At 38.0% G+C, this 24,859-nt stretch overlaps 1 protein-coding gene across 1 annotated transcript in view; it reads right to left on the reverse strand.

Annotated features, from left to right (window-relative positions):
• Window positions 1-244: 244 nt before the first annotated feature.
• LOC136826554 (alpha-2-macroglobulin-like) overlaps window positions 245-24,859 on the reverse strand; it is a 440,224-nt gene continuing 415,609 nt past the window's right edge. The window contains 3 exon segments of the mRNA XM_067083736.1: window positions 245-1,033; window positions 5,588-5,992; window positions 7,382-7,594. Of these exon segments, the coding sequence (XP_066939837.1) occupies window positions 881-1,033; window positions 5,588-5,992; window positions 7,382-7,594 (771 nt within the window). The 3' untranslated portion in view covers window positions 245-880.

The following is a 24,859-nucleotide window of genomic DNA, read 5'->3' on the forward strand; positions in this document are numbered from 1 at the left end:
TAATGACCAAAAATTGTGCTGCTGAAAAAATAAGGAAATTACATTAGCAACCCAAATACTGGACACAGCAGTTCTGGTTAAATGGTTACAAATGGGAGAATTTCTGAAAAAAATGGAAGTTATACTCAACTAAAGGGAAGTTTCTCATTGCCTTGCAAAGAAACATTTTTATCTTGGTAATTTATTTGCCAATTTGATCTTTCGGTTACCAAAGCTATAACTGTTTGGGAAAGGAAAAAAGTAATTTATTTTTAGAATTTTATTTTAATCTTATAATGTATCCAAAGGGCACAGTAAGAGAGAACCAAAAAATCTAAAGCTTTGCATGAAATTGTATTTAATGTGAATTAGAACAAGTATATTTAAGTTTTAGCAACTGAAATCTCTGGAGATAAAAATAACAACCATTTTAAAACTGTGAGTGGGAAGTGCCCTTGTAATGTTTATTTGTAGGTTTGCATTCAAACTAAATAAAAATAAAAACATTCTGGCTAACACTCAGCCTATTAATGAAGATTAAACAGTTGAGGAGAAATACATTTTTAGTGTCGATTCTTTTTTTTTGGTCTAGATTATTGATGATTTCAAAGTATCTGAGACTAAGATACTTTCGCTCAATTTTTCTTTTTAATTGTAATAAAATTACAAACAGGAAAACATGAGTTTTACTATGAAACATTTTTATATAAATTTATGCATTACCTAATTTCTGAAAAATCTGTGGGCTAACTTTGAACTAAAACCAGTTACAGTAATAATTTTTCATCTAATCCTTACTGATGTTTACTATGAAAGGCATTTTTTTCAATTTGGGTGCTGAATTACCATTTCAACATTCTTCACTTCGCGGGATGCATTACCACAATTACCACATTTTGTCTCATGGCATCGACTCAAGAACTCCCAGAAGATCATCAATAGCATCAGAAGAAACGGTCGAGGTAGAATCTTCTACCTCCTCATCTACTATGATCCCATCAATAACAATTGATGGTCCAAAATCACAAACATCATTGGGAGGAAGAGTATAACTCTGCAGAAAGAAAAAACAAACAGTTATCCTTTATGGAAAAAAAAAAGAGAAATGAACAACACTGTAACAAGCAAATGATAGTTTGATTTAAGCAAGACAAGAAAAGACTCTTTCACAATATATCCACCACTTATAATTTAGCCAATATTCATAGTAAATGAATTGCCTACATACTTCATTTCCATTTCAAGAAAATCATCTGCTGGTTGGCATCACTGCATGTGCCTTATGGATCGTCATGTTCCAGCAGGAAAATCCCACACCTTATGTGTCTAGCCTCTTAGTAATAAGGCTACCTTCCCCCAACAATCTGGGAGCGATTTGCAAGAATTAATATTGTGAGCATTTATTCTTTTTAGCCTCACCTTGTTCTTTCACCAGTGCATCAGCAAAGATTTTGGTAATTACCTGGTAAGATTTTCATTTCCTGGCTAGTGGGGGTTTCTCTACCGCCACCCCGCCATTTTTTTTTTTTTTTTTTTGTCATTCTGGGTATTACTTGGTGAAGCAAAGTAATGGCATGTACTTTCTCATTCATTTGAAATGGGAATGCTGTTATCCAGTGTATCTGGTAGTAGTTTGGTGCCAGTAAGTGTATAGTGTAACGGATATGCCAGTGGGCCCCTTTCCAGGTTAGCTTTGTATGCTTCTCTGGACTCTTGGTCATAGTTCAAGTAATTTCCTGTTTTTTTTTTAAGTACTACAGTATACACATCTGAATTGTTTTTGTGCTCCCAAATTTCATTATACTGTATCCAGACCCATTTCCTTCACAGTTAATACCCATTTGTTTTACCAACTGGCTTTCCCTGTTTATATTTTGGTGATGGTTTTTTGCATGATTTTTCTTAAATTCATAAATATTCACTAGTATGTTTTTCTTCAATGGCTGTAAGTGCTATAAGTGCCTTGTTATTGCAGTGTCAAGCTTTAAAAGTATTATTCACCTTTGAACAGCTACTGCTCATCGTTCTCCTTACCCAGAGAACTTGTCAGTGTTCTCCACACGTGAGGCTTACATTGTACCCAACCTCTACTAGAGCAACTGTGGTGCCAGGAATTGTCACACCTGCTAGCACCAGCACCTCTCAAGGCAATGTCAACTCCTTTTTTTAGACTGTGTCCCAATATGGTGTCTCCTCAGCATTTCATTCCTTTGTTGGAAGTGCCTTGGACATCTCTATAGCCTTGCTGGAGATACATACTGTGCCTGCTTCATTGAGTTGTGCCTCCCATAGTACTCTAGCTCTTGGCACCAGTTAGAAGTTCTGATCACAGTCACACATGGGACAAATAAGGCTCATGGAACCAGTTAGAAGTTCTGAGCAAGTAACACATGGGACTCTTAAGTAATACTCAAAGTCTGAAAAGCATATAATCACTCAAGTGCTAGTCTTCCATTCAAGAAGATTATCATTTTTATCTTGTGGCTCGCCTCTGATTACTGGCCGTTACTCATCTGCTGATGTGCACAGAACAGTTAGAGACAACCATGTCCCACCTGCAAGACTGACTGTGACTCCTCAACTGCACGCATCGGCAACATATAAAAATCTGTACCAGGTTCTCAGTAATTGTGGATATGTACATTTTTCCCTGCTTGCAGAACTAGCTCACTTTGACCCCCATACACCATCTTCTGCCTGGCCTTGAGGAGCAACTACTTATTCCAGTTTGCATGACTTATCAATAGACATTCTGGGATCTAACTTATATCACTGGCATGGCTGACCTGTGCATGGTGAAACCTCTTCTGCTTAGCCAGAAGAGATACCTGCTTGAATTCCTCATGGCTCAGCAAGCTGTCCTCTTCCAGTTGCTGGGAGTGGTTCAGAAGTAGCAATGAAGTAACACTTGTCTCACAATGTGGGTATAGAGGCTTTGTTAATTGTAGAGACTACAGTAATGAATCCAATCATCAAAGTGCCACTGGAAGGACACTAGAGCAGCCCTGATTGTGGCAGCTTTATACATGGAAGCTGGGGCAATTCTTGTTACTATAGCAAACCTGGTAATGACTGATGATCAAAGCAGCAGTAGTAAAAGAGTTGGAGCATCTCTGGTCATGGCCCTGGCTGCTGTATCAGTTCTGGTTATGGCTCCTGTTGTCAGAACAGCTCTGAACTTGAAAGTAGAAGTAGCGATGGTTGCAGCTCAGGACAAAAAAGACAGAGTAGCTTTGGTTGTGGCCTCAGCTAGCAGGGCAGCTGTGCCTATGGATCTAATATCAGAGTGACTCAGATCACGAAAGATTAAGCAACTGGTTCAAGTTACTCCTTCAGTTGCACCAAGTGGACTACAGCTGAATTTCATGGGCTACACCTGAATATGCAACATCAGGAATGAGTGTCTGTAGTGGCACTAGGTGAATCTGGCCATGGAAAGAGCAGGTGTACCACTGGGTTGTACTGAACATTAGTTCTGGGATGATTTGTATGCAAGAAAGGGCTTATTAAAAGTCATAGGTTAGTGATGAAACAAATTATATTCTAAAGTTCAACGGTTAGTTAGCTGGAAATGTCATTACCCAAGTGTTCACTCACAAGGAAGAACTATTCAGTATGTTGCTAAACTTCACAAGAGAAAAATACTGCAACTCGGTTGTTCTTATTTTTACACTACTCTTTCCACATCTTAATGATTACAGTGAAGTAATAAGTCTGAGACTAATTTTTACACCAATTTTTGTTTTACGGATACAAACTTTCCACATCTGGAAGATTATAGTGAATTAATAAGTCTTGAGAATAATTTTTACACTAAATTTGTTTCATCAATACAAGTTATTGTCCTGCTACAGCTTAACCCTTCAGTCAAGGGGATGACTGGTTAATTACTACTAAACAGAAAAACTTTCTCCTAATGAGAGATCTCCTGTCAGCAAAGTAAAAGGTTCATATCTTCCTCACTCCCTATCTACTGGGATGTTGTGCTCTCGAATTGAAACATCTGTACCCAATTTGAAGGGAGAAAGGAGGTCCTTGGAATAAGGAAGTGATTTGCACTGATAAAACATGACCTTTTCAAACACTGTGCATATGACATAAATAATCATACTACAGTACTTAGAAAGGAAGCAAATGAAGTGGAAATAGGATATCTAAACAGGCTAATATCATAATGCTTGAAAGTACAGTACTGTGCCTAAAGCTGTCATACAAAGGATGACGAATTACTAAGAGTCAGAGCTGTGTATGGGGCACAGCTACTTTGACACGGTCTGATCACGTAAATGGACATTGAAGAAAAAAAAAGGGGGGGCAGAATTTTTTAGTCATGTTAGTAAATGAGCTCCAGAAGTCAGGGGTCTCAGTAATAACATACATAAGTCCCTAGTGTGTTGAGTAAAAAATATGAACAAGAAATTATATGAAAGTTATGACAAGAAATTAAGAGGAGAGGAGAAGAGAGATTATGAACATAAGAAAATACAATTTTCTTAAACAAATTTTTTAATATATCTGTTGCCTTGCAGGAAAGTCCTTCCTTCGTTTCCAAAGGTGTACACATTCTTTTTGAAATAAGACCATTCCGAAGGAAGGTAGGTGAGGTGATGCAAGGTTACCGACATTGTTGAGGAGGTCCTTATCACTACCTAGGTAACACCTCTTTTAATAATGAGGGTAGGTGTTTATCACTATAGTGCTCCAACTAAAGTGTAGAACTACATGAAGTAGTTTGTGTGTAGAGCATTAAATGTTTTAAAAAGTTTTCATAATTTTCTTTTTAAACTGTTTGTCACAAATATTATCACAAATATTAGTACTGTATTCTGTATATTTGCCATAGTTGGTACTCAAGTTTCTTTGCATTGTCTCTTTGGCACCAACAGCATTGCTTTTTGTCTTGTACGTACTTCTTAGTTGCCCACTTCTCTCAAACTATACCTAGCTCTAGTTTTAACTACTCGTTTATGAACAAATTCTTCAGGTGAGCCCTATGAGTCTTAACATGCAACTCAGTAGTCTCATTAAAAACTTTATAATAATAAAATTTGTAATATTTTAAAGTATGCAATACATAATTAATGAATTCATAGTGCCATTAGCCCTTTCCTTCACATTTTCCCATTTTAGCTAGTAATAATTCATTACTGTACTTGATAAGTTTGTGATTTCTCGGTGCTATCATGGGAACTTCACAAAAATTATGTTATGGTTTTCTTATGAACCTTAAACATACTTTTAAGTTTTGCATCCCAAGTTTCAAATGGTATGAGATGAAGAATTTCTGTCTCCAGAAAAAGTCGTTCAGTGTCATTTAAGAGAAAATTTATTTTATTCAAGTTTTTGTAATGTCCTTATTAGTCACATTTTCACTTTAAAGTAACTAAGAAAAAGTAATTATGTATTTAAGGACAGACCTGACAAAATAGTTTAATTCCATGAGAGCATAAGAAATTTCAATTTATCATTATTTTACCTATATATGCAAACATGCAATTCTTAATTACTACTGTATCATTATAGTACAACGGTCAATGGTTCATACAACGTAGTGATGATACACTACTTTTTTTTTATCTCTGATAAAGCATAAACATATTAAACTCACCTTACTAACAGTGAACTCTGGCTGGTAGTAATCATATATTTTAACAGTACCAGGTTTCACATCCTCCATGTCAACTTCACGTATAATTCGGAATGTTAAACATATTTTATTTTTAGACATCTCGTCAACATAAAATGTCACTTTATTTCCATCAACTTCATATCGTTTGAACAATCCTGCGCCATAACCAACAATTCTCTTCAAGTCAGCCTTATCTGGAATGTAACCAGAGACCAAGTTCACTTCTATCACAGCCATGTTGGACTTCAAATCAGGACGCTGATAGGAAGCACAAGTTTTTATTCTCTTTGTTACACACTTGGAATCAGGAGCAGTATCTGTTTCAACTTCAAGTTCAAATGCTTCACTTGGACTGGGTTCAGGGACATTATATCGAAGAACTGCCTGGAATAAACATTACAGCATATGTCAAAAACTTTCTACAGGTTAATTTTTAAAAATTATGACACTGATCCAACACTTCTCAGTTTAGTACATGTACTTTAAATTTTACATTAGGTTATTACAAAATACATGATTGGCGACACTGTGAATCAGTACTTAGAACAAGCTAAAGTACAAAAAAGACAGGACACTATTATATACTTCACCTTGTGGTAGTTCTGAAATACTGTGATAAATTCGCCTTACAAAAAAACAAAAAAAACATGGTATTCCACAGAAATGTATTACTTGAGAATATTTCAAGCCTTTGTTTATCCTTAAGTGACAAGTGGCAAAGATGCACAAAAAAAACTATAGTACAAAAAAGACAGGACACTAATATGTATTTCACCCTATGGTGCTGTCCTAAAATACTGTGAAAAATTTTCCTTACAAAAAAAAAAAAAAATGGATTCCACAGATAGGTATTACTTGAGAATATTTCAACTCTTTATTTATCCTTAAATGACAGGCGGCAAAGATTCATTCCAGCTCCTAACCCACAGATATGAATAGCAACAGGATGCAAGAAGATGTACCTTTTAAGTAATGGGAGTCATTCTATATTTTGGTAATCCTAAGTATTAGCTCCGCGCCTATTTTTACCTTGGAAACTGTTTTTTTTTCCACACTTTTAGGGCTTCTGATACTGGTGGTGCATTTGTTTGTTGTCAGCCACATGAAATGTCCCTTCGCCGTGTTTAGTACTGGCGGGAGGGGGAGAGCGGGCGTGGTACATACATTGACAAGTTATTGCATTTGCCGGATGGGATATGAACCATTCCAAACAGACGTACCCGTGCTCTGTCTTGTGAAGATCGGGTATGGAAACCCCTTGTTGGATGGACTTCAGGGGTTAATTGCATTAATTACATTCGTACAACAAAAACTGAAGGTAAATCCATAATCAGCAACCAAAAAACTGTAGAAAAAGTCAAGTTAGAAGGAAATCGCCGCCGCGGAGCTACTACTTAAATCTACCAACATTTTTTCTGAATTTTTGTTATCCTGATTTTGAATTACCTGTACGTACTCAAATCCGGATTCTGAATTTCTTTGATTGTGGAAAATTAACTTATTTACTGATTCTAAATGTAAACTTTTTCTGCTAATGTTAACATGAATAAATTTATAATTACTTTAAAAGTTGATTACAGGACTCAGTTCTCATGATTTAACTTTTGTGTGTAATGGTATAAACAAATGTCATTTAATATGTATTAGAGGCATGGGTTAGGGAAACAAAACAGGCATGGTTCAAGGAAACATTTTCACACACCCTGTAGGTATGTCTGCTTTCCTAATTTATTAAGTTACTGATTTCAATAAAGTGTGCTATAGCCTCCTTACCTGTGCAAGAGCACATCCTTCTCCTTCCATACTTAGGATAACACTGTTTGGAAAACTTGGAATTCTAACCATCTGTTGAAGTAGCTTGTTAGAGTCATCTATGAGAAAGGCATGTTCAAGGCCATCACCATCAACTGTGACCACCAGGTTAGTTGCGCCTTTATCTTGATGTGCTTCAAATACAGCCAAAGCTTGTAGTGCCACAACTGTATCCTAAAAAAATATGGGTAACCCATTATTTTTTTTATTTCATAGCTTCTAATGAAGTGCAATTCCTGGTGATAAAATACTAAATAAATAAGTTAGCTCAGTGGTTGGTTAAACAACTTAATAATAACTTACACTGTAGAAATAGCCTTATGAATTAGGATTTCTGATTTAGAGGTTTGGTAATTAGTATTTAATCTAAATATCGCTTTGTGCATGCTGTACTGATTATGGTTATGAACTAATTATTGTATAATCTGTAAAGCAAGAATTGCAAACTTGTTAGTATGATAAATTTTCAATTACAGAAAGTTAAAGCTCTTGTAAATGAATTCAAAACTGGCAACATTAATTTCATATAGGACATGTTCCACTGAAAATAATGTGATTGGTGAGTCTATCCTCACATTAAGACCGAACACATGACAAGTTTTAATTAAGTTGTATTTTTCATAGTTAACAAACCTACGGTCTTAACGTACATTGCTCACCTATTGCCACCCCTCAAAGTGATTCCCTAGGCTGGAAGAAACATGCGTCACAGCGCTTTCGGGTGAAGCATGGTCGGCAAAACTGGCAACATTAATTTCATACAGGACGTGTTCCACTGAGAATAACATGATTGTTGAGTCTATCCTCACGTTAAGACCTAGGTTTGTTCCGCATATGAACAAGTAACAAGTTTTAATCAATTTGTATTTTTCATGGCTAACAAACCTACAGTCTTAACGTACATTACCCACCTCTTCCACCCCTCAAAGTGATTCCCTGGGCTGGAAGAAACTGATGCCTCACGGTGCTCTCAGGTGAAGTGAGGTCAGCTGATGCCTTCTCTCTCATCCTGTTGGCCAAACACAGTTGTCACCAATACCTTGTTCTACAATTTCGAAGGCTATGGACCCCCAACCCCTCGTGTGTTTTAACATTTGAAGAAAGACCATGGAGTTCTCCCACTCTCTTCAATGAAGCTAAAGCCAGTAAGAAGACAGCTTTAAGGGTCATGTCTCTGTCAGATGACTGTCACAATGGTTCATATGGGGCTCGAGTGAGGCTACTTAGCACAAGAGTCAGGTCCCAACTAGGAGGTTTAATTTCTCTAGGAGAACAAGACTGCTCAAAGCTTTTGAGTAGTATTGAGATTTCACAAGAAGACAGGTTCACATCTTTTAGGTGCAGAATCAAACCCAAAGCAGCCCTATAGCATTTGATGGCAGACACAGAAAGACTTTCTCCCTCTGGAGAAAAACTAGGAAATCTGCTATTTGCTAAACAGAAGTTCCGACTGGAGAGAGACCCCCTTCGGCAACACCAGTCACAGTAGATGGCCCATTTTCCCTGGTACACGTCTAAAGAAGATCTTCTGAGATAGCCAGACATCTCTGTCGCTGTTCCACGAGAAAAGCCTCTCGCTCACAAGAGATACTGGATAGTCTCCAGCTGTGAAGAGATAGGGACCCTACCAACTACTGATATCTCTTGGTGTGAGGCTGACAGAGGAAGTTGTCCCATGGGGGGATCTCTCTGGAAATTGCTGACAGCAGGGCTAGCAGATCTGGGAACCATTGTGCGTGAGGCCACCAGGAAGCTACAAGGGTCGTCCTGAACCAGGAAACCATTACCATGTTCAAGACCTGATGGATCAGGCAAAAGGGCCTAATCTGCACCTCAATAACCTGGATCTTCTTAGCTCTCCAAGCCTCAGGCATTCTGTAGTGTTGTTAAGGAATGGTACCATGATAGTTCCTTAGTCAACAAGAGGGGGGTGCACACGCGCTAGTGTCCTATCATCTCCTCAATCGATGATGCAGGTGCGCAGGTTTGCAATAGCACACTCAGCACAGTGGTCAACCAGACGCACTCCAGAATGATGGATGTATGACAGACAAGTTCGGTCACTAGGGTCACTGTTAGCAACAATTGGTCTTAACACTTTGATGTTTCGAAGAATTGTTCGATCTAGGAGGAAGGTCAATTAGTCCTTCAATCTCAACACTCTGAAGCTGTTACTACTTGGCTCTGTCTCTACAGACCATGGGCATAACAGCCATTAACCACGCCACATTCACAATATCGCTTCTCATCTGGTCAGTGAAGTTTAGCAATTATTGGGTCTGGTCAGTACTTGGATAGGTTACCTCATGGAGCATCGGATTCTATTGACATCTAGATGCCTTTCACAGCCATGATTCAAGTCTTGGGCTTGCAACTGCCTGTTGTTCTACCTGATTAGTCAGGAGATCAACAGTGTATGAGCATTCCATTTCTATAGTCTGTTTTTTTTCCATCTGTCCAACTGCCTGTTTAACTTTATATTCGGGTTAAAAGAAATTTGGACACATACTTTTAGGTCATAAGGTTAATGTGCTTACTGATCACAAACCCATTTGTGACTTATTTAAAAAGAGAGCCTTTACCAACAACATGAAGTTCAATACATGGTTCATTAGTGCACTAGAATTTGCCCCAGAATTCAGGTATATTCCAGGGAAATTTAACACCTTGGCAGATGCATTATCCAGATCTCAAGAAGAAACAGAAAAATGCATTACCACTAATACCTTTTATTTTAGTTGTCAGGTAGTAGATTTAGATCTAGAAAGAGTGAAAATACAACAAGATAATGATGCAGAAATCAGACAGATAGTAGGACAGTTGATGACAGATGAATCGTTAAAACCTGATTTCCAACTGATAAATGGATTGTTGTACAAAAAGCTATATGAAAAATATCCATCGGAATTAAATCCATTTCAGATAGTTACAATGGACTTTTTAGGTCCATTTCCAACCACTATTAGAGGAAATAGACAAATATTAGTCTTCTTAGACTATTTAACTTGATATGTAGAAATAGTACCAGTAAGAAATAGAGATGCAGCTACAGTAGCAGAAGCTCTTAAATCTAGAATTATCAAAAGACATTCATCTCCACATGTTCTTCTTTCGGACAATGCTGCTGAGTTTACTGGTGATCTTTTAAAGAAAATATGTGAATTTTTTTAAATAAATCAGTGTCAAATAACAGCTTATAAACCAAGTTCTAATGGAACAGTAGAACGAACTATCGTAAAATAAAGGATATCCTGAAAACTTTAGTGACCCCACAGACAGAAGATTGGGACTTAGCATTAGAAGACGTACAATTCACACTGAATAATACTGTAAATGAGACGATAGGAGAATCCCCACACTTTTTGCTATATGGTTATCAGAATAGAATGCCTAACACATTAGTAGACGATGCAACACCACCCAGACATACTTATAACTATGATGACTGTGTTGCATGGAAGACCAGACGTACTTACGAGACAATCATGAAAACAAGGGAAAATTAAAAGAGGGTGATAATACTCGTGCCAAATATTATAATAAAGGTACTGTAAGAGACCGCATTACGGTCTTACGGGTGCACGTGTGTGTGCGTCATCCATCGGAGGAAACAAGACAAATGCAAGACAAAGCATCCCGTTTTCTCTCTCGCAAGGAAAGCAACTTCTACCATACAATATTTCTGTCTGTTTCTCCCTAAACATTGTTATCTCGATTTATGTACAATCACCACTACTTGCAGTGCCATGCAAGCATTCCAATCATGTACTCGTAATGTTCCACCGAATCTTCTGTATCAAACTGTATGTAGGCTATATTTCTGTTTGTGAAGACACCAAATGTCTCGCCGTTTCACATATATTATGCTACTGCATTGTATTCATTAATCTGTCTCGAATCTCATGCAATTGGCCATATGTGGAATTTCCTGGCCTTTCCATTGATTTATCATTGTATACGTTTATTATGTCTCTCACAATCGCCATCTGTTTGTCTGTCCACAAGCACAGATATCCGAAACATAATCTTTGTTTTGCCCTGTCTGTGTGTAGAAACTACTTTGCGGCTCGCACCAGCCAATAACAACTTCGAAGATTCTGTACATGCATTTCACTAAGGAACCACCAATAAGCCAGACAGCACCAGGCAGTATGTCACTCAATCTGAACCTTACAGTATATACCATTAAACCAGACATTAAACTAGGTACTCAAATTTATGTACAAACTCATGTTCTAGAAGGGCCAAATGTAAAGGTACCTCCCAAGTTCACTGGACCATATAGAGTTGTAGAAGTGTTAAAATTAAACAAATATAATCAATGAAAGTGATCTAAAGGAAAAAGTAGTTCACTGGAACCATATATAAGTAGTAAAAATAGATCCATGGTCCTCTGAAGATATAGATACCATAAGACATGAAAATGGTGTAGATAGTTGTAAACAAAAGGTATAATCTACGAAACAGACAGAGTTAAATATGTATATGTATGTTGGTGTTGAACTAAAAATATCATAAATGTAATATATGTAGTGAAACATATATATAAAGAAAATATCATAAATATAATGTATGTACTGAAAATATCATAAATATAATATAAGTATTGAAAAATATATATAAATAAAATGTCATAAGTATAATGTATGTACTGAAAATATATCATAAATATAATGTATGTAGTGAAAATATCATAAATGAAATATATATATATATATATATATATATATATATATATATATACTGTATACACACACACACACACACACACACACATATATATATATATATATATATATATATATATATATATATATGTGTGTGTGTGTGTATCTAATATATATATATATATATATATATATATATATATATATATATATATATATATATATATATATATATAGAAAATCTGATAAGAAAGGGATCATTGTCGAAAAGACATGTAAAAATAATGATAAAAAATTAAACGCAATTCAAAGAGACATTAAATCAATTTTGCAAAAGGGTGATAATAACAGTGTTATTCATTTGCATTTTGAGCCCAACACTAATCACTCCTAAAAGAATTAGAAAACATTAAGTTTTACATCACAAAAAAACTCTTTTAGCCACTTGTAGATGTATTCATGTATTATAATTTAATAAGTGCCAAAGTGTTTTATGATAAGATTATTTAATTGTACCTTTCAATATACTTTACACCCATTTCCTATGATATATAATGAATGAGTGGTCATTCAAAAGGGAACAATTAACCATTTTGCATTAGAAGAACACGCTTTGTTGTTGTCATTCTTTACAGAACAAAAAACAGTTAGAGGAATGTGTTTTGTTAAGAGAACAGGAATATATATGTAATTTTGACAATCTGTATAAAAGTACTAATGCATATCCATGTATTCAAGAAATTGTGTTAAACCAAAACCAAGAGAAAGATATATGTACAGACAAATTAATAAAAACTTTTGAAGCACTACTGATTGATCAGGAAATATTTGTGTTTTCAATAGAAAGTGTTGTAGCTAAAGTTAAATGTCACAACATTACTACAGAAGTAAAATTTGAACATTTTAAATCTTTTACCACATCATGTCAGTTAGTCATTGCAAACAAATTATATTATGACCCTCATCTTTTCACAACATACAAATTAAACAAACATGTGTCATAAAAAATTAACCAAACAAAATTGATGAATTTAAGCTGTCTCAGTTAGAGTTAAAGAAACTTGAGAATTTGAACTATTTCAACTATAAAGAAACTGTCTCCCCAGTTTTATCACTGTTCAGTCTGATGCTGATAATGGTACTTGTTGTGTTATTCATCATTATAGTTAGGAATCTTATGATCAGAAAAATACAAGAGATTTTGACAGAATTAAGAGGAAACAATAATTGATGATTGATGTTAACATCATTTATGTATGAACAATTGTTTGACATGCAAAAGAGGTACTGTACTTGTGGTTAAAATGTCTGATGTTTTATTGTGTTGATTATAATTTAGAGTGATGCTTTAATACACATATTTTTTTTACTCCAGAGTTGGAGAAACAATTTTTATTATGTCATTTTTTTACCAGTTTGATTTTTAATGTTGTATCCATTTTATCATGATTGTTTAAACATTGAAGACAATGTTGGTACGTGACTGAGTGATGTAGTGATAACTAGGAATTCTCAATATTCTAATTATTAATTAAAATAACGAGAGAGAGAAACCTTCCATTGTTAGACACTGATAGTTAGAGAGAGAGAGAGAGAGAGAGAGAGAGAGAGAGAGAGAGAAAAGAGAGATAGAGAGAGAGTAAGAGAGAGAGAGAGAGTAAAAGCAAAACAGGATATGTTGATAATCGTTGAAATCGTTGAAGGAATGACGATCGAAGCAAAGGTGTCGTGAATACGTAGCCAAACATTGGCGCGGCACTGGCGAAGTTAATCACATCGAAATCGTTAAACAAACTCACCTGTGAAGCTTAGCTATGCAAATCGAGCTGGAAATCTTAGATTTCCGGTGACGTAATTAGTTCCACTTACTAAGGAGGAGTTAATTGTTCTGATTACACCCAGAGGAAGTCTTTAGATAACTTCAACCAATTAAGCATCAAAGAAGATGGAGCAGAAACAAGATCCCCGCCTACTGGGGGTTGGACAACTAACTTCCAGAAATCTTTAAAAATTCCAGCAGAGCAGAGCAAAGCAGAGAAGTAAAGACAGCAGATAAGAGTAAAGAAGGAGCGGACAAGGAGCAGCTAAGGCACAAAGAAGAAGGCGTGAGGTTGCAAGCCTCACCAATTGTGGGTTGATATAAGAAGACAGGCTCACATTGACTCACCCTATATTTTGTTCTGCATATCACCTTGTACTTCTATTGTAAAGTTATTTCTTTGGTGCAACTGAAGAAAGAAAAATCAATGGTGTCTTCTTAAAGCCTCCTGGGAAAACTATGCTACTACATAACAAAGCCAGAAAGATCAACATCTATAAAGAAGTAATCTTCTTAAAAGAATAGCAGATATAAACAGAAAGAAGAAGAATAAATAAAAGAACCTTACAGACAGCAGGCCATTCAGTACAGTGACCAACCAGACACATCCCAAGCAAGATGGATGGAATTACAAACTATTCATTAACTAAAAGTCAGGAGGTAAGGACAGTTGATCTTGGCACCTTGACTTCCAGAAATTCATTCAACCTCTTAAGAAGCTTGATCATACTGTAGTCCTTTTCTAGACTTACTGAAGATGGTGCTGTTCTGCTCTGTCTTCTTGCACCCTTGAACAAAGCAAGGCATCATTGGTATCCATTTACATCTGAGGCTTACGCCTTTTGCCATTCTACATGTTTTGGAGGTGATCAGTGAGACTGATCATTCCACTTCTATGGTCCTGCAGTTCCAATGACAGTACGACATATATGTTGCCTCCTTAAAGACTAGACTTTCAGCCCAATGTCAACAACTAGTTCGTTAGCTTCGCAATGGCCAAGAAACGGTGTCCAAATGGTCATTTCTCTGACTAGTGAGATGATCAAACAAGCGTACCCCGCAACTTCCTAGTGGACAGAAGTACATTTCGAGGCCAGGGGCATTGGTCTGTCCATCACATTCAATTACTAGGATGGAATGTAATCGTGCAGATCACAATCATCTCCTTTTACCTTGGGACGTTGCCCATAGGTCCTTGGACTCCTTTTCCTTGGGTCTTATGGTGGATGCTCAATAAGTCATGTAATTCACCCAGCTCTTGAGGGACAGGCTGCATCTTGCCTAAGGTGTACGGCTTCAAGGAGAAGGTGTGTGTGGGACTGGCCTCCTCCCTTTCTCCTGTCCTCTTTCCTCTCCCAGTGGGCAGAGGAACAGTGAATGAGCCATCACGTGCTGGATGGGCATGCATGTATCTTATCGGTAATCTAGCTCCATTTGAATTAGTAGATGCAAATCCTTCTTTCTCTCTAGCAAGGGGAGAGAAGGTACTCAGAATCCTCCCTCCAAGAGTAAGTCTCCCATGTGTAAAGACCGAAGGCTTGCATTTATGTAGGAACAAATGATAAATTTTTAAAGTAATTTGTACTTTTCCTAACATACAAACCTGAGTTCTCTACATAAAGGGCCCACCTCTTACCACCCCTCATTCTCTTACCTAGACCAAAAGGTAAACTGCATAGGACTGAATGCGCACTGACTTGGTAGGCGATGCTTCTGCCTCACAATCGGTAGCTATTACCATAACTACCTTGCAAAAGTTTAACGGCCAGATTTCCAGCTTGCTTAAAGTTAATCCCATATGTAAAGACCTCAGGTTTGTATGTTAGGAAAAATACAAATTACTTTAAAAATTTGTCATATTAGCATGATAAATTAATTTTCCCATGAGGAATGTCAAGTACCAGTTGTCTACTGATCTGAGTGAAAAGAACTACAACGATTATAAATATTTGCTTTTATATAACATCAAAGCAAATATCTATTAATTGTCATACAACACTGCTATAATCCTTGGTCAATGCATGTTAATATGAGTGCAAATCCTAGTTAGATCTATGCTCTCCCACTAACTAGATGAGAATAAGGCCTGCATCAAAGAATTACAATTCAAAGCTAACTGTAAGAACAGTAAAGATCAAGAAGTTCTTACAGAATGCTAGTGAAGGTCCAACATCCCGAAGATCATGAACATGTGGGTGTGGTGGGGATCCTTCTTTGACATCCAATAACCCATATGCTCTGGAAATAACATCCCTAGACTAGAGGGAGAGTGTTCTTCCATACCTCTTTACTCTTCCCTATGCCCTCAAAAAATATCTGCACTCCAAGCAGAGACTTTTTATCATTTTTAAATAGTATTTCAGGGCTCAAACTGGGCACAGTAACATTTTTTCCAGTTCTTCACCAACAAAATCCCAAAGGGAAGGAACCTAGCAAGAATCAAATCTTGGATCTGGAACTGAAGGGTGCTGAGTCTGAGCTGCAAACTCCAGGACAAACAAGACAGATTTCCACCCTTCAGTATGCTGGACAAGGTAAGATAGGTCATGCAACTCCCCAACTCTCTTGGCTGGTGCAAAGGCCAAAAAGAAAACCACTTTCAAGTCTGATCCCTGTCTGATGCTTGAGACAAGACTCACACAAGAAAGCCTTAAAGTTAAAGTTAGGTCCCATTTGTGCAGTTTTGTCTCCCTCTGGGGGCAGGACTGCTCAAAATTCCTAATCAGCCAAGATATTTCCAAGGAGATGGAAAGGTCTACACCCTATAATAGGAGACCTGGGCAAGGGCCACCCTATACCCTTCAACTGCGGGACTGATAGCCCTTTGCTTTCGTGAAGAAAAAGAAGGATGTCTGCTAAACACTGGAGAGATGTACTGAACAGAGAATAACCCCCCATCTGTGACACCAATTGCAAGAGATGTCCCACTTTCTTTGATAAGCATTTGCTGATGAGGGGCAGAGAAAGCCAGACATTTCTTTTGCTGTTCAAGAAAAGTCTTCATTTTGCCAGAAATGCTGGATAACCTCCACTCATGAAACTGACGGTACCTGCAAATATGTGGTTGTATGAGAAGAATGGGCCACGAGAGAAGTACTCTGGGAGTGTTTAGGAGAGTCAACAGGTAGGAGTACCACTCAGTGTGAGGCCACGAGGAGCCAATGTGGTTGTGCAAAGATTCGGAGTGACAAACACCCTGTTCAGGGTTTTCCAAAGGAGACTGAGTTGGGGGAACACATGAGTCCACATTGTCCCACAGATGTTGAAAAGCTTCTTGCATCGCTTCCCACTGATCAGGGACCTGGGAGCAGAAGATGGTAAGTTTGTTGTTTAACCACGTGGCAAATAGGCTGAGCACCAGACGTTCCCACACCCTAAACAGGCTGTCTGCTACTGGCTAGTGTAGAGATCACTCTGTCCTGAAGACTTGACCCCACTGGCTCAGTTGATTGGCAATGATCTCTTTCCTGTGAATATTAGTTTACTGATGCCTACTCATGGCACAAATCTGGGGGGACTGTTTCCCCGTTTGTTTATACAGGCTACTAAGGTGATGTTGCCACTCATGATAACCAGTGAGTGCCCCTGAAAACAATGTACAACCATACTACTGCCATCATCTATAATACTGATGTGCAAGGTTTGAAGGGTCAAGGCTCAATTTCCCAGAGTGAACTCTCCTCTCAGATGAGTGCCCCACCCCTCTCAAGAGGTGTACACAACTTGGGGGATGAATGTAAGGTCCCCTGCAGATTTCTGTCTAATATGCAACACACTAAATCCTCATGAATTTGGTTAAGAGCAACCAGATGATGGAGGGGGTTGTCCAGGAAAGACCACTATCTTTCCAATTGCAACTGGAGGGAATGTAGCTGAAACCTTCCACTCGGAACTAGTTTCTCCAGGGACGTGAGGTGACCCAAAACTGCTTGCCAATTTTGAGCTGGTTGTTTGTTTTCCTTTATGAAGCATTTTTATACTTCCTTGAGGTTGTCTAATCGGCCTGAACTTCTTCCCAACACTTTAGCAAAGGGATAGAAGATGTTTGCTCTGAAGTACACTGCTACTCTGGAGGCTTAAGATCAGCCAGTCACCTAAGTAATGCAGGAGGTAGATTCCTTTGGAATGGACCCAACTTGAGACAAGAGCAAAGACTTGTGAACACTTGAGGGGCTGTTGCCAGGCTGAAGCAAAGAGCTTTGAACTGGAAGATGTTCCCTTGGCACAAGAATCAAATTAACTTCCTCAAATCATGGTGGATTGGGGTATGAAAATTAGCATCCTGAGGGTTGACTGAGATCATATAGCCTCCCTACCTCCCTAACAGATTGCAATAATGAGCAGCAGTTTCCATCATGAAGGGGATTTATTTGACTTAACCCTTAATGGACGGGAATCCTCATATGAGTACAGCATCTATAACAGGTTTTGGGTGATGGAGAGGAATCCTCAAATGAGTAATCACATTTTGTACCATACTGTTTGAGTGAATTTAGCAGTAAAGATGTTCATAGCACTTCAGTGGTCCATAAACGACTTATGACAACTATTAGCTAGGCATGGGAGAGACATTGATCAGTATGCCTTGAAATTTCAGAGGGGGAATGTACTGCATCTCTGCAGCTCCAGGATGTCTTTTTATTTATTTGCTCATAAATATGCCCAGGGATTACTGTTGGTTTTAGTTCTTATCTTTTATGATAGTATGTCAGCTATAATTGTAATTTTGCAAAGAAATATTAGAAAAAACATGAATACCTCACAAAAAGTTACTGCATCTCCCCATCAAAGTAAATCTCGTAAATATTTTACAAATATACTCAGAATTTGTTACTGATTTTAGTTCTTATCTGCTATGATATTGTGCAAGCTGTAATTGTAATTTTACAAAATAAAATAAATTAGAAAAAACATGTATAGTTTGGTAAAATTAACATAATTTTATCAGTGCCTTGCAAAAGGGTTGTAAATAGTCACTTTCAACTTCCTGTAGGAGGTCGGGAAAAATTTTTAGAACTTTTTTTCTTACACCCTGTGCATTTGCATATCTTCCTCTTTCCACTGAGGTATTTTTTTCTTAAATTGGCCAACCTTAAAGTCTGCCCAGTCTGGGGGTGTGCTTGATATACATTTAGCCCGTCCCTTAAGAGTTAAGTGTTGAGGGTCAACAGTTCTATCACCATCTGGGCTTTGGTCGGGTGTGGTTGTTACATTGGGAACAGGATTGGCACTGGGGAGAGATGAGGTTGGTGGTCCTTGAAGGGTAGTTGGTAGCTATACCTTAGAACCAAAACTACCTACTCCTCTGCTCCCAGATGCTGCCACACCATCCAAAAGCCAAAGAAGCCCCCCTCCTATCTGTGGCAGTGGAGGTGGAGGAGTGTCAATCTCAACAGGAACCTCCTCTTTTTTTGTTCCTAACCCTTCTTTTAGATTAACCTTAGAAGGCAGGGCAAAAGGACTGGGCCATATCTACTCCCTTTTCTGTTGATGGAAGGGCAGGGTCTTGCCAAAGTTTTGACTGCTGAGGTTTCATTTGGGAGGTTGGTTGATTAGGCTGAGAAGACTTCAAAAGTCTAGAAGTCAACACCCTTTCCCTTAGTCAACTTGACAGTAGCAGCTCACAAAATAAGGGACTCCCATGGAGCTTCCTTTTTGATGGTGACCTCTGCCTCTACCTTTGCTGGATGGAAACAGAAAATAGTCAGTGATGGAGCTATTCCTCAAAGAGAGCCAACTCTCATGAGATACCCAATTCAAAATCAGAGAGAGGATGGTGTCTCATCTATGGAAGATGGTATTAACTTGTATTTTTTAGGCTTAATGAGCCATGAAGGCGAGGGTTTAGCCCCCAATAACAAGCAATTTTCTGGCCTTCTGCTATTATTGGGAAGGAAGATCCTTCTTCATAAAGAGGGTGGTTATACACCCTGCCATATGTCCAGCCAAGAAATAGCTTGAATAGTTGATATCATGACCAATTCAAGTATAATTTAAGGAAAGGCCCTGTTATCATAATTTTTTTTTAGGCCACATTTTTAGTAAAGCAGCACAGTGCTGCATCAAAATGGAGGGGAGTAACTTTCCTGATCTGCTGGCGTGCATATCATGGGCTTACCTCAGCCAAGACTTTATGGGAATGCTCAAACCAAGGTAGCCTTACTGATGGTTTCACGTTCAGAGCAGAAAAACTGAAGATAAAGCTAAGAAGTGGTTACCTCCCCAGAGCCACTGAGCTCATAAAAGAGTGCAACGACCTCTTGAAAACAACGGTCCAGGTCAGAATTGCGCTCCAAAGGGTAGGATCCTCTGGACTTGATGTCTGCTGCATCACAAGGAGCAAGAATTTCTGCATTGTCTGAAGAGGTTGTTACTTTTTACTCCCAGTCTTAGCTCATATCTCTATGACCTGATGCTGGATGGTGCTGAAAGGAAAATGGGGAAGATTGAGTAAAGGGGCACACCCTTCCCCAACCTTTGCAGGTATCTCCCTTGCTAGATATTACACAGGCTGGGTCTAGCACACGTACAAAAGGTACTGCAGATATGAAAGGGTAATGATAGGTTAGGGCCCAGTAGGAACAAGCAAGATGATGACGACAAGGAGCAAAAGAAGGAAGGGAAACATTCATGTTTGCACTCAGTCCTGCAGTAAGATATCTTGAATGCTCATGCACCACAAAGAAACTAACAGAGAACTTTATTGTATGGGCTTGGTCTGTCATCATCATTTCTCTCCAGGTTTTGAATATGTGAAGACAAGGATGAAGGAACAATCAGTTACAGAAGTGACAAAAGGCAAAATGACAAAGATGCTGACCAGTGATAAACCAGAAGAGCCTATGTCGCACACGTGGGCCTAGAATGGATGCGAAATCAGGAAGGTGAGCACTAAATATATATATATATATAAAAAAAGATATATCTGCTCCCATAAAGGGAAAGCATAATGTGAAAAGGTTTTGATGATGATGATGAATAAAACTGAGGAACATAATTATAAATAACATTCAATACTTTTGTCGATTGAACATATTTATGAGTTTGATAATCATTACAGTCTGGTGACATTTACGAGTCTGATAACTGTAACCGTCTGGTATCAAGGTAAATATGGTTCAGAGATTATATATTTCATAGAGCTATTCCTGAAGTAGTTTCCAATTAAATGTTTTTCCCTTTGATATTAGGCCTAAAGGGATTTTTACCTTCAATGACCGTAAAGTAAAAAATTATATTGCTATACTTGCTTGTAATTCCATTACAGTCTGACCTCTTTAATCTGGCACCCTTGGGAGCACGCCACTGTCAGACCACAGGAAATGCTGGATTATGGAAATCACCCCTAAAAAGCCCCCTAAGTAAACAAAGTCTTGCCACCTAATTCCACATATACTGATGTGTTGTCAAAAGAAGAACATATATTGATGTGTTATCAAAAGAAGAACAAAGCTTATGAATAAACACTGTCATTCATTAAGTTTAATTCCTTATGAAAATTCTGGCCTGTTCCATAAGCATCTGGCACCTTTCAATGTTTTCTGGCACTTCAAACTTTTCTGGTTTTCTTTCTCAGCAAAAACCTAAAAATCTGCAGCTTTTGTTTCTTGAAACCTGCACATGAGTGTGTGTCTGTGTGCGCGTGTGTGTTCAGAGAGAGAGAGAGAGAGAGAGAGAGAGAGAGAGACTGGTTAGGTTGTTACACTAACAGATATCCATTTGCAAAAGTTAAGTAACAGTTATATTAAGAATAATGATAATTTAATAAAATTGTTGTTTCACATACTGGATACAATTATATTTCATGCATTATTGTCATATTACTATCACAAGTATTATAATTTATGGACATAGCGACCAGGTGCCATTTGCATTCCGGTAATGTTTAGCCTACATTCTTAAAATTATCAGCTGATTGCATTTTAATGCCATCACAGTCATTAGTTGCTAAATGAAAACGAATTTGGAGATTCATTTTTTACGTAAATTACCAAAGCTGGGTTTAAAAATGCAACCTACTTTATCAGTAAATGCAGTAAATTAAATGAAGTAAAGGTGTGTTTTCGCCAGTATCAGATGTTGCTTTTGCCTCTGCCAATACGCTTTGTGGCTTGCACATTATTCGTTTATTCAGCCACAGTTACAACCATAAATTTGGTGGCATACTTTCATAACACTTTCCTTTCCATTGCATGGAGAATGAATAAAGATTTATTTTATTTTTATTTAGGGAAGTCATTGAAAATTAGCAAATTTTTAACAAGTCAGCAACTGTAATGCAACCCTTAATAAATATGTGTTAGTTATGGTAAATGACATCGGCAAATGGCTGTTTCTCGATTTGATTGTTTATATCGGTACTTCTTGTTGTTTATGCAAGTGTCTTGCATGCAGTAGTAAGTGGTTGTTAATGAATTCTTAGACAAGTCACAAGGTTGGTAATACTGATTTAATGTATGAAGATTTGCATTTAACCTAATGAACTTTTCCTTCCAGGTTTATTCATTTGTTAAAAGCTAACTCAGATAAACTATGCATTATCAGTGGTATCTACCGAAACTGAAAGCCTAGCCTAGCTTCATCTAAGGAAAATACATCTTGCACTACACGATGTACTGTATATGATGAAATCATGATTTTAATGATCGCATGGTAAATGAGACTGGTGTAAAGGCTCAAGCGCCTCTTCATTTCTGCATTAATCACGTCATGTATATTACATGTTGTTATTTCATATTTTTACGTCTCTCTCCATATGTATTATTGTCCGGCATTTCCGCCGATGTATGTAACCACTTTTGTGCGTTTATTGTAACGCAAATTATTCTCATTTATATGTCATCTAACAAACAAATTCTTTCCCAAATGCGTGACAAGGGATCCGCAGGTCGGTGACCACCTTTCCGTCCGCATTCCTCAATGTATACCTGGCTTCCGAAAAACCCAGACTTGTCGTCATGAATCTCACACTGGATGATAAATGAGTATATCCACAAATTATGGTTCTATTGTTTGCTGTATATTTTTAAGTTTCATGTAATGTTTTTGTTAAAAATAAACTATGCTTGTGTATTTATGGAGCAAGCTTCAGTTCCAAATTCCGAAAAATCTGCAAACTTGAGTGACGCATGGTGCCGCCCTTGCAGCTGCTCAAGAACGAATGGTAGCTGATTAAAAAGAGTGCTGGATCATGGGAGTTGCTGGACCACGAAGGGCTGTACCCTAGCTGTACCCTACAATGCTGAAAGTGATCAGTTCAGTCTTTATTCTTGATTTGGCAACAATAACACTGGTATAGTAATGAAATATGACTGGATTACCGTTTCCTTTTCTGGGTGTTAATAAATTATTTCAAATCACTAAGATTTGTCAACATAACCACATCAGATTGAAGATATCGCTTCTCGTCCTGTCAGCGAAGTTTAGCAACAATTGGGTCTGGTCAGTACAGTACTTGGATAGGTGACCTGGGAACACCGGATGCTATTGACACCTAGGAGACATCTTTCGCATCAATGGTTAGAAATGTCAGTACTTGGATAAGTGACCTCCTAGGAACTTCAGGTGCTGTTAGCGTCAAGGAGACGTCTTTCACATCCATGATTCAAGTCTTGGGCTTACGACTTCCCGTCTTTCTGCTTGATTGTCGGGGATCAACAGTGTATGACCAATCCATCTCTAGGGACCCTAAAGGCTACCAAGAGCCCGAAGGCCTTTTGCGTTACCACTTAGTACTTCACCTCCAAACTAAGTGCCGACAACTTGTTTTTGGTTCAGACTCAGCCAAGAAGTGTCTAGGAGCTCCATTTCTTTTGACTTTATTTATGATCAAACAGACGTACTCCACAGCTGACATGGTGGACAACAATACGTTCTGGGCGAGATTTCATAAGGTCAAGGGCATTGGTCTGCCCCAAGCATTCAGGAAGAACCTATTGGACAGGTACTAAGGACGGGAATGTGGTCACAACAGATCACATTCGCTCCTTTTTTTTTTTTTTTTTTTTTTTTTTTTTACCTTTGGGACGTTGCCCATAGATCCTCAGACTCTTTTCCCTTGGGTTTTGTGGTGGCTGCTCAGCAGTCATGTAGATCATCCAGCTCTTGAGGATAGGTAGCATCTCGCCTAAGGTATACAGGTGCAAAAGAGGTGGTGTGTGTGGAATTGGCTTCCTACCTTCTCTTTTATACCCTTCTAAGGGATGGTTAGCAAACTGTCACAAGCTGGACGGGCATGCATGCAAGTGTTCTAGATGACCGAGTATCCCGTCTAGAATCTTGCTCTTTTTGGATTAACAGAAGCAACTCCTACCCTCTCTCTAGCAAGGGGAGAGAGGGAGTGACAATGAACAGACCCATTGGTTATCTTCAGCTTTATTGTCTCCAAAAATATAGGTTCATCCAAGTTTATCTTTGAATCAATGACGTTACCTTCCATTTATTTGAAGGCCCAGAAGTCTGGCAGTCGAACCTTACACACATGCACAACAGATCAGAAACATGGGTCTCCTTCCTTTGATCTTACATGATCAGGAAAGAGGTCCCAGGTGGGGCGAACTACCAGTCATTTCAGAGATTTCCTTAGAATCCTCCCACCAAGGAGTAAGTCTCCCATGCGTAAAGACTGAGGGTTTGTGTGTGTGTAAGAACAAAAGACAATTTTTCAAAGTAATTTGTATTTTTTCTAACATACAAACCTGAGGTCTTTACATAAATGACCCACCTCTAGCCACCCCTCATTCTGCTTCCTGGGCCAAAAGGTAAAGTGAATTGGGAGGGATTCTTCCCCTTCCATCGGTGGCCAACTACTAATATCCTCCTTGTTTTAAGTTAAACTGCCGGCTCCAGCATGTGCTGAAAGTAAATCCCATATGCAAAGACTTCAGGTTTGTTGTTAGGAAAAATACAAATTACTTTAAAAATTTGTCATTTTTCCATAAGGACTTTATAGCT

Source organism: Macrobrachium rosenbergii, chromosome 41, assembly GCF_040412425.1.
Source record: "Macrobrachium rosenbergii isolate ZJJX-2024 chromosome 41, ASM4041242v1, whole genome shotgun sequence".
NCBI classification, from domain to species: Eukaryota; Metazoa; Arthropoda; class Malacostraca; order Decapoda; family Palaemonidae; genus Macrobrachium; species Macrobrachium rosenbergii.